The sequence below is a fragment of the Clytia hemisphaerica genome, unplaced genomic scaffold, assembly GCF_902728285.1.
Source record: "Clytia hemisphaerica strain Z4C2 unplaced genomic scaffold, Clytia hemisphaerica genome assembly, whole genome shotgun sequence".
Classification (NCBI taxonomy): Eukaryota; Metazoa; Cnidaria; class Hydrozoa; order Leptothecata; family Clytiidae; genus Clytia; species Clytia hemisphaerica.
Window position 1 is genome coordinate 6,633 of NW_027103824.1, and position 11,711 is coordinate 18,343.

Genomic DNA, 11,711 nt, shown 5'->3' on the forward strand with positions numbered 1-11,711 from the left:
GGGGGACTTTTTTGGACACCTGGTATAATAACCTAAAATCTATTGGTGAACATCTAAAATCTCTAAAACATATCTCTACTCTTTCTTCTTTTTAGAAGTTTCTTTTTTCGTAAATAAACCTTTGAAAAATAATTGAATTTCCCAAGCCAATAATAGGCCAACAAGAGGTGCTATCCAGTAGATAGCCACGTGAAGTAAATCAGATGAATGTCCTTCACAGCGGAAAGTGAAAACTGTTGCCAACATTGGGTTCATCCAAGTGCCGGTGATGTGACCAAAACTGAGAATAACAATCAAAATCATGAGTGGACGAGTGACAGGCTTCAACGAGTCAAACATGTTGAAATCAACAAAAGCGCATAAAAAGGTACCAAACATTTCAACACCAAAGCATTCATACCATTCATGAATTTCCGATAAATTTGAAAGACAAGTTTCTTCAGCAGCATTGATGTGGACAGCATCTTCAAAAACCCAAACATATTTTGCGTAATAAATACCGAGTAGAGTGCCAACACTCTGTGTGACCAAAATCAAAACACATTCCAAGAAGGTAAAAGGGTGTTTACGGTTTTTAGCGTAATACAAATCAACAAAGGACAAGGGTGTAGAGTAGAGTTCTAAACTACTGAAGTACAGAACTTTCAAGAACACGTAGCCATAGACACATGAAAAATAAAACAAAGCATCATGTCTGACATAACTCAAAACGGATAGTTCCATTACTGTTACTGCAGCTACAAAATTTCCAGCCAATTCATCGTATAGTGCTTGGGTGTGTTGTGACTTTGCTAACCGGTATACTATCACACGTAATATAATTGAAAGTATCACTGATGAAAATATTGTAACACCACACCATGCTAAATGATGCATTTTTTCTTTATATTTTACTCTAATAAAGAGGATTTTTGAGGTTTTCTAAAAAAGAAACATGTGAACAGTTTAAACATAATAAAAGTTAGAAATTGAAGACAATACCCTTACATATTGGTTAACACCCATTCAAGTGGTACTGGTATCATCTGAGATCACTCAATTTTTCTGGTCCTGTACCGGTACAGATATCTTATATATATAAAACACTATATAGAGCTACTCTGTCTTTCTCAGCACATTACTTACGCCTCGAGTAGACCATTAAGCCACAATTTAGTACTACATTTGTACCGTGAAGTCGGGTAACTTGCATCAGTGGAGGCTAACATGCATAGCCCTCAAATGACTGACCAATCAAAGCAGCAAAATTTCAAAACAAATGAACTACGTAGCTTCACTCGCAGCTCTACTCTACCATTTTTGTTTTGATTTAACTTTGTATTTTAAGGACCAGACAGTTCATTCATTTGAGGGCTATGCATGTTAGCCTCGACTGATGCAAGTTACCTGACTTCACGGTAGTTCGGATTCGAAAAATGGTTCATTTCCCAAAACTAATTCCAAGGCTGGGATTCTGCAATTGTTTACAAGTTTGGGAAATGTAAAATCACGAAGCTAAATTCTGGATCCAAATTCTTTGAATTACAGGGTTAGGTAAAAAGGTTCCCCAGCCAAACTTGTTTAAGTTTGTTTCATAATACGGAAACGGCTATTAACAATGCTTAACAAATAGGTCATCCCTCAGGCATCTTAATTATTGGGAAAAACTAAAATCAGTAAAATTGTATAGCCTTGGAAAGACGGAGACAGCGCTATCAAATAATTTACACCTGGAACGTCATTGAAGGCAACGTCCCGAATTTTAATTACAGTATGACAAAAGAAAAGGAGGTATTTATTCCTGGCCTGCCACGCCACAAAAGTCAGAGATTGGGGAGAATTTGCAATCTAAAATTTTAGCTTTCTATTTCTATTCGATAATTTACAGGAGGTTACAAAACCTATTCTCACAAATATTATCTAGAAAAGAATATAAATATAAGGTAAATAAATAGTGATAAAAAATATATGTATCTGGCTTAAAAAAAATAAACTTAAAATTAAAAATTGCATATAAAAACAAGATTTATTTACTAAAAATAAATATAAAAACATCTTAAAAGGTATATAAAGCTTGGTGAGTAGAGAGATTCCAAATGATTTCAAGCTTTGAGTTCTAGATTTTGGATAGGTGTTGACAAAAATAATTCAAAATTAGATCCACATATTTAGGACTGAAGATAAGGGATAAAATTAGCATAAATGGAGTCAATGGTTTACTAGAAATCTAAGTTCAGACCACTAATTTTATCAATAAAAACAACAGTATCTTCAATAGATGTTGCTTCTTTTGGAAGGCTGTTCCATAGTTGAACCACATTTGGGAAAAAAGACATTGTGTATGACTGGATTGAGCCCAGTAATTGTTTATATTTTACGTTTTTACAACGCTGTCTCGTGGGGAGGATTGATTTGTCTACGTGTTTTGAACCAGACATGATGTTGTGAAAAAGTTTGAGGCGATTGATTTTGCGACGATTTTCAAGTATATCCAAATCAGCATCTTTCAATAACGAAGTGGGTGAACATTCCCTGTCCCACCTATTGTAAATCCAACGGATGGATTTTCGTTGGACGCTTTCTAACTGCGATGTTATATTCAATTTCCCAGGTGAGTCCCATACTGAAGATGCATATTCTACTAGGGGTCTGATGTATGTCTTATAGAAAACGAGACGAGTTTCTGTGTCTGTCATTTGAAGATTCCTTTGAAGAAATATCCTGGTGGAATTTGCCTTAGCAGTGATGACTGAAACATGATGTTTCCAAGAGAGATTCTTGGAAATGGTTACTCCAAGGTATTTCGCTTTATCAACTGCCTTCAAGTTTTGACCATGGATTGTATAGGTGTGGTCAATAATTTTATGTTTGTTTGTTATGCGAAGTACATAGCATTTCCCCGGGTGGAACTCCATTGACCATTGCTTTTCCCACTCCACTAACTTGTCAAGGTCTGCTTGTAATGAATATGCATCATTTAGGCATTTGATTACTTTGAATAAGTAGGAATCGTCAGCAAACAAAGCAATATTTGAATCAACATGCAAGGGCATATCGTTTATATAAACAAGAAACAAGAGGGGACCAAGAACTGAGCCTTGAGGGACACCTGAAGTGACCGCTATCCGCTTTGACAGAGTTCCTCTTACAGCTACACATTGACTACGATTGTTCAGAAAATCCGCTATCCATTTAAGCAAGGTTCCATGGATGCCATAATGTTCAAGTTTCAATAAAAGTTTTCTGTGACAAACCTTGTCGAAGGCTTTACTAAAATCCAACAAAATGGAGTCTGTTTGTTCGCGATTGTTCAAAGATTGCGCCAGCGTATTTATGGTTTGAATTAGCTGTGTCTCGCATGATCGAAATTTTCTAAAGCCATGTTGTGTATCAGAAAGTGTGTGGTCCTGATCAAAATGAGTCATTATATTGCTGTGGATTATGTGCTCCATAAGCTTGCAAGTGATCGATGTTAGGCTGATCGGCCTATAGTTCTCAGCTTTTGATCGGTCTTTATTCCCGCCTTTGTAAATTGGAGTCACTAATGCATGTCGCCAGTCGTTTGGAATGGCTCCTTGTTCGAGTGATGCCGTGAAAAGTAAAACAAGGATGTCAGGTAAAATGTCTGCACATACATGGAGAATCCTTGCTGAGACATTGTCGGGACCACAAGCTTTCTTAGGATTGATATTCGATAGCAATTTATGGATGCCGTTTCTGGTGAAAACAATGTCTTTGATGTTTGATCCTTTAGGACCTTTGATTTCAGGTAATAAGCCGTCGTCTTTAGAGAAGACACTTGCAAACTGTTGATTTAATATTTCAGCTATGTCGTTGTCATTTATATGTGTGATGTTATCTGCGTCCACAAGAGGAGAAACTCCAATAACGTCGTTCCTTTTTGATTTGATGTAGCTGAAAAGTTTTTTGTTTTTTTTGCCATCATCATTCATGATACTTCGTTTTATATGGTCATTTTTTACCTTTTCACATGTTTTATTTGCTTCTTTCTCACATTTTATATAATATTTCCAATCAGTAGGGTCCTTTGACACTTTATATTTGCGGTAAGATCGTTTCTTTTTACGAACTGCTTTTTTGCAGGCTCTGTTAAACCATGGTTGTTGAAATCTTTGTGAGGTGATTTTTGTAGGAACATGTGTGGCTTGCGCAGTAAGAAGAATGTCTTTCAAGTTTATCCAAATGTCATTAACAGAAGTATCAGGAGTTGTTGATGCGACTAAAGTCTTGATGTTGGTATCTATGTCTTTGCGAAGGTTCTGAATATTGGCTCTATTCCAACAATGCACTGTGCGTTGCACTGGTTTGAATTTTTGTGGATGACATACAATGTCAGCGATGGCGCATGTGTCATGATCACCAAAACCTGCCACTGGAAGACAGCGGACAAGGAATGTAGGTCTATTTGTGAGTAGCAGATCTAAGAGAGCTTCTTTTCTTGTATTGAAATTGATAAAATTGCTTTAAAGCTGTCAATATTAAATACAAAAATATCTGGTGAGGAAGTATTTCCCAAGAGGGCCCTCGTTTGCTCAACACCCTGCCCCTAGACCAATAAGAGATTTGACAAACTGCCCCCCCAAAGAAGTATTCAAAAAACACTTAGACACCTTGCCTTCCTCACAACTGTTCTGGACGAACCACTGCTTGCCCACTATTTCACCCTTAGGCAAGCTGACTCCAACAGCCTCTAGGGGTCAAGGAAATGTCCATCATCTTGACTTGTTAGGCAGCTAGCTATACACATTTATGTAACATCTAGATTTGTGGTTTCTATATAAAGCCCTCCTTTGACAAGACAGACGAACCTTATTCAAGATTTTTAGTAAAATAATTCTGTGATTCTTGGGACTTACCTCTTTTGCTGCTTGGCTGCTGGCAGAGACCTTGGCAATGTACAGTCTGACTCAACTGTAAAATAAAACATTTACTCCACAACTCTTTTAGCCCGGGGTCCACTTAGAGCTTTTTTATGGACTTTTTGGCGCTGATAAGTGGCCCGGTAGTATATGGTAATATGCTTTTGCCTAGGCGGACTGTAAAACAGTCCGCCAGATTTTAGTTGTTTTTGGAAGGTAAAAACAGTATGAAGCAATATGTTTATTTGAGAATAAGGGATTACAAATCTGTTAATCTGGAATGTTTCTAATTTGAAAATTTCGTGAAAATTAGCGTTTTCTAAGAAGAAGTCGTTGCAGTGTCAATCTTTCGCAAATTTAAAAACCCACTTTCCCTTGGAAAAAATTGACGTTTTTTGTTTTTTTGGGACCCTTGTAGCGAGCACCTCACTAAAAACCGGGATTTTTTATCTCGTTTCTTAGTGAGTTCCACTTTGACGATTTTCGAAAAATAGAAGCCTTTCAAGTGTTTTGACGCAAATTCGATTATTTTGCTACTGCAGGAGCTTCGAAAGTTAAAAGTGACGTCAAAAAATCGAATGTTTAGAGCCCGAAAACCCGGGCTCAAAACATTCGAAAAAGTCGCAAAGTGGAATAGACGTTAATTGCGTAAAAAAACGCGGGTGACGTCTAGTATAGGCTAGGACCCTTGGGGCATAAGGTACCTGTTGACCGCAAAAATTTCAAAATTCGCGAATTGACTGTTGACAATATTAGGGGTAAAGGGACCCACTGACGTCACGGGTTTGGGAAAAACTTCAAAATGCGATATCTCGAGTTTGAATAAGAGTGGAGAGCTCGTTGACCCCTCATTCTATCGGGAATTTTATGGGGAATGAGATGAAAGGGTTTATAAGGCTTGAGTAAGACTTTCAAATTCGGCTGAATTTTTAGCCATTTTCAGCTGATGACGTCATCATAACAAAAAAATACAATAACGTGAGATTGGAAAGGAGTTGGGAGGTCGTTGACCCCTCATTCTATCGGGAATTTTATGGGGAATGAGATTAGAGGGTTTATAACGCTTGAGTAGGACTTTCAAACTTGGCTGAATTTTTAGCCATTTTCAGCTGATGACGTCATCAAAACAAAAGAAATGCGCTAACTCGAGATTGGAAAGGAATTGGGAGGTCGTTGAACTCTCATTCTATCGGGAATTTTATGGGGAATAAGATGGAATTGGAAAGGAGTTTGGAAATGGCTAACCCCTCTTTGGATCGGAAAATTTATCGAGAATGCAATGAGAGAGGGGTGTTATGAGGCCTTAGGACGACTTTAAATAAAAATTGGTTAACATTTGGGTAAGCAGCGTGAGAAAATCAAAACAAAACAGCCGAAAAGAACTGAACTCTCGAAATAAATAATGAAAAAACGTAAAAAAACAATTTTTTGATGAGCTCTTACTCCATTCTTTCCAAAAAGTCAGTGAAATTAAAACTGATGAAATATATAGAAATTATACTCGACACACACACGACACGTGACACAAAGCAAATAAATTCAGCTTTCGGCACTTTCGTTTGTTTCGTGAAAACGAAACAGTTTTTTTATCAATGCATGCATAAAAACTTGAAATTCTTTAATACTTGTCAACAATATTTTCCATAACAAAACACGGGAATTTCAATGTCTTTGATTAAACCAGGTAACGAGGGATTTTTGTAAAAGCTCTCTCGTGCCTCTCCCAATTCTCCACAAAACTGCGTCTTTGACTTTTCAGCATCGATTCTTCAACAATTGACACTTCTTACTTCGAAAATTCGACACGTTTACAGCTTGACGATAGTTTAAAGTCGAGAAGTTCCCCCATTAGTTTTTTTTGCAAAAATGTTGTTTCAGACCATATTTTCTCTCAGCCATGCATCGAAACAAAAACATCGAAAAGTGTTATCAATCTGATAGAGAAACGCATTGATGAAGAATTTCTTCTCAATCGAAAAAATACAATACATCTTCCTTTTATGTGTATAATGTATAATAATTTCACATCTTTGAAAAAGCTGCTGCATTTATTTTGAAGCTTCTGAATCGAAATGATTTTTCTTTTTTGATGTGCATATTTTCGGCGGGAACTTGTTGTCGAATGTTTTTGTTCGAATCTAACAAGATTTTCGAACAAAAACATTCGAAATTATAGAGACCCGGAATTCCCAAGATATTTTTTCCGAGTTAAAAACCGAGTTACGAAAAAACCGAGTTATCCCGAGTTATGACGTCATTTTTGGAATACAGTGACGTCATTTTACATTTCATAACTCGGTTTATTTTGCTTCCTTTAACTTTCCGAGTTATCTTTCGTGTAACTCGTGAATTTTTGTTGAATTTGTTTCCTTTAGCTTCCGAGTTATTTTCGATTTTCTAACTCAGGAAATTGTGCTTCCTTTAACTATCCGTGTTATTTTTCCTTTTTTAACTCGGAAATTTTTGCTTCCTTTAACTTTCTGTAAATAGATTTACGTTACACTGATTGGCCTAATAAAAAGGCTCGCGCCTTGTAAAATATTTCTCGTATTGTTGCACTTAAAGTCATGCGATAACTATTACTTATTGAGTCTTCATTGGATTGGTAACTATCGATAGAATCTATCGGAACAATTAGAAATCGATTTCAGTAAAGTCAAACAAAAGTTTATTACCCTTTCGGTGACGTCATTTAGGGCCAAAATGACGTCATCATCACACATCATCACCTTACATAACTAGTGGGCTTGAGGCGTCTATAGAATCCCTTTCGCTTTGCGAACACGAGACTCGTTCTCCGTGCGTAACCCCTTTTACGATTGATCGTATTTGTTTCTAATTTTTGATTATATTCTTCAACTCCAAGTAGGTAGTTTTATTGTTATTTTGATTACGCACGGAGCGAGCGTTAGCGAGCGGAGTGCGACTCTTTTGGCAAACACATGCGCGTAAGCAAAATTTACAAAATTTCAATGATATGCGGGTACTAAAAATGGAAATTCACCTTTTTTTTCGTCTAGCCGCTATTCCGCTGTGTTTAGCCTCTGGAATGTTTCTAATTTGAAAATTTCGTGAAAATTAGCGTTTTTTGAGATGAAGTCGTTGCAGTGTCAATCCTTCGCAAATTTAAAAACCCACTTTCCCTTGGAAAAAATTGACGTTTTTTGTTTTTTTGGGACCCTTGGGGCACAAAGTACCTGTTGACCGCAAAAATTCCAAAATTCGCGAATTGACCGTTAATAACATTAGGGGTAAAGGGATACAGCCAATGACGTCACGGGTTTGGGAAAAACTTTAAAATGCGATGTCTCGAGTTTGAAGAGGAGTTGGGAGGTCGTTGACCCCTCATTCTATCGAGAAATTTATGGGGAACGAGATGAGAGGATTTATGAGACTTGAAAAGGACTTTCAAATTTGGCTGAATTTTTAGCCATTTTTAGTTGTGATGACGTCATCAAAACATAAAAATGCGATAACGTGAGATTGGAAAGGAGTTGAGAGGTCGTTGACCCCTCATTCTATCGGGAATTATATGGGGAATGAGATTGAAGAGTTTATAACTCTTGAGTAGGACTTTCAAATTTGGCTGAATCTTTAGCCATTTTCAGTTGATGACGTCATCAAGACAAAAAAAATGCGATAACTCGAGATTGGAAAGAAGTTCTGAAATGGCTAACCCCTCTTTGGATCGGAAAATTTATCGAGAATGCAATGAGAGAGAGGGGTGTTATATGGCTTTAGGACGACTTTAAATAGAAATTAGCTAACATTTGGGTAAGCGGTGTGAGAAAATCAAAACAAAACAGCGGAAAAGAACTGAACTCTCGGAATAAATAATGATAATGGGAAAATGTAAAAAAATACAACTATTTTTTGATGAGCTCTTATTCTATTCTTTCCAAAAAGTCAGTGAAATTAAATCTGATGAAATATAAAGAAATTATTACAAAACTACTCGACACACACGTGACACAACCCAAAGCAGATAAATTCAGCTTTTGGCACTTTCTTCGTTCGTGAAAACCAAACAGTTTTTTTTATCAATACAATAATAAATTCATAAAAACTTGAAATTCTCTAATACTTGTCAAGAATATTTTCCATAACAAAAACAAGGAAAATTCAATGTCTTTGATTAAACCATGTAACGAGGGATTTTTGTAAAAGGTCTCTCGTGTATCTCCCAGCCAATTCTCCACAAAACTGTGTCTTTGACTTTTCAGCATCAATTCTTCAACAATTTCGAAAATTCGACACGTTTACAGCTTGACAATTTCTTCTCAATCGAAAAAATACAATACATCTTCTTTTTCTACGTATAATGATAATTTCACATCTCTGAAAAAGCTGCTGCATTTATTTTGAAGCTTCTGGATCAAAAAAAAAATAGTTTATTTTGATGTGTATATTTTCGGCGGGAACTTAATTGTCGAATGTTTTTGTTCGAACAAAAACATTCGAAATTATAGAGACCCGGAGTTCCCGAGTTATTCTTTCCAAGTTAAAAAAAACGAGTAATCCCGAGTTATAACGTCATTTTACATTTCATAACTCGGTTTATTTTGCTTCCTTTAATTTTATTTTTCATTTTTTGACTTTTTGGAATTTTTGGTTCCTTTAGTATAGCTGTCCGAGTTATTTTTGATTATCTAATTCGGGAAATTGTGCTTCCTTTAAGTTAACTATCCGAGTTATTTTCCCTTTTTTAACTCGGGAATGGTTTGCTTCCTTTAACTTTCTGTAAATAGATTTACGTCATCATCACAAGATTCGCAGTATTTTGAGTTTTGGAATTTTAGATTTTCGGAATTTCTCTGGGATTTAGGATTTTCGGAAAAAAATAGACCCGGCGTCTATAGAATCCCTTTCGCTTTGCAAACAGGAGACTCGTTCTCCGTGCGTAACCCCTTTTACGATTGATTTTTAATTTTTTTTTTCAAAATGGCGACCTCGCCAAATGCTCCTAGTCTACTTCACTGGACTCAGCGTCATAAAAAATTATCAAAAAGCAAAGTTCAGCCAGAAGTAGACTCTAGTCTACAACTCTTTACAAAAAAGATGATATAGTATAGTCTAGTTATACCCGACAGTCCGGTTAACGAAGGTGCGTCAACACTTTCGATTTCAAAAATTTCTTAGGGCGTATAGTGTTCTGGCGCCCCTTTCTAGATCGTGGGCGTGCGTGTTTAGCCAAAAATCACCCGCTGCTCAACCTCGTTTCCTTGTATCCCAGACTTTATTCATACGTAGACTATGTTATAGTCTAAGACAAATCACTATCTAAGAAAAAAGCCCAAAGCCGAAGAAAATTCGCAAACGTTTTTTTTTGCCGAAAATAGTTTACAGTCGGTAGAGTTGTGCCAGTGTCTTTCTTCGCAACTCTCACGCCGATTTTTTCCCGTATTATACCGCCATAACGCCATATTTTCCCGCCTTTACTATCACACTGTAACGAACGATAACATCGTCTAATTTATACGTTACTTATGAATGCCAGAGAATATCTGGCGCTATCAATAAGAAGCATCAAGAGCTGATTGATAATACGCAGGGAACGAGGTTGCCACCCGCTTTCTTTCCAAATTACAGAGGAGCGGGCGTGATTAGGTTTTATCTTATACTTATCGGGGAAAAAAATGTTGGAGTTTTTTTTTTTATTTTTTTTAATATAAGTCTTTGTGATAATAACTTTGCCTATAAAGTATACACGATGGAAATATTAATGATAGCGATTTAAAATAAAAAAGTCCTAAGAGCTAAAAACATTCGCAGGAGATGAGGAGAGGAGATAAAAGAAGACATCAATCACTGTCTTTTCACCCATTCCCTTTTATTTAGTCGGGGAAAAATTTCGTCACCTAGAGACATTTTCGTCACTTTCCCCCGACCAAAATTTCAAATTCGTCACTTTTCCCGACGAAATTTACAATTTAGTCACTTTCACCCAACTGAAATGGTTTCCTTCACTAGCTCGAAAAAAGATCTTGTAATTCGGCGTTTAAAGCACTAATTTCGGTTAATAAAGGTGTAAAAAATTTAGATTTTAATTTTGGTTGGGGTTTAAAAAATTGGGTAAAAGTTTTGGTCGGGGATAAAATAATCGGGTAAAAGTTTTGGTCGGGTGATAAAATATCGGGGAAAAAATTCGTCGGGCTCGGGGGAAAATTTCGTCACCCCCTCAAAATTTTCGTCACTTTTCCCCGACATTTTTTCCCCCGATAAGGTATTTTTCGAAAGTTCGGACTATGCCTTATATCATTTTTATATATAGAAAAGCTTCAAAAACATTAAGTGAAACTTCATGCAGCCATTGGGGAGTGCCTTCTCTACGCATGCTGGAGCCGGAGTGAATTATAAAACCTCAGCAGTCTGTAAACGCCGTTCAGCCAAAAGAAGAAATTGATATAACATAAAACATGTTATTATCCGACGCGCGTAAATAGCGACATTTGATTGGCTTCTTTGCTGTCCAATATTTTCGAATATATAGCTTCCATGGAGGCTACATATTTCAAAAATTGACGTCACACAACGAGTTCAATGACAATTGAGCATCTTCTTTTTGACGTTACGTCCCAAAATAAAAATAAGACTTTTGAATAAAAAACTACCAAGAAACCAGATTTACAAACATATAAATTGGAATTATGTTTGAAAACAAGAAATATTTTAGCGATGAACGGATAATAAACCATTTATTTGGACGCAGTCTCATCCAATATGAAAAATATTAGGCTACGAGAAAAGATATTGGACTCGGCGAAGCCTCGTCCAATATCTTTTCTCGCACGCCAAATATTTTTGCATATTGGATTCGACTTTGTCCAATAACTGCTTAATATATGGTATCTG

The 11,711-nt window shown here is 36.5% G+C and overlaps 1 protein-coding gene across 1 annotated transcript; it reads right to left on the minus strand.

Moving 5' to 3' along the window:
• Nucleotides 1-4,901, minus strand: LOC136806667 (uncharacterized). Its single transcript, XM_067063251.1, has 2 exons — nucleotides 4,857-4,901; nucleotides 1-921 (listed from the first exon to the last, which is right to left on the minus strand). Exon 2 carries the CDS (start codon nucleotides 874-876, stop codon nucleotides 76-78), a length of 801 nt encoding a protein of 266 aa, XP_066919352.1. The 5' UTR covers nucleotides 877-921; nucleotides 4,857-4,901; the 3' UTR covers nucleotides 1-75.
• Between the last annotated feature and the right edge of the window lie 6,810 nt (nucleotides 4,902-11,711).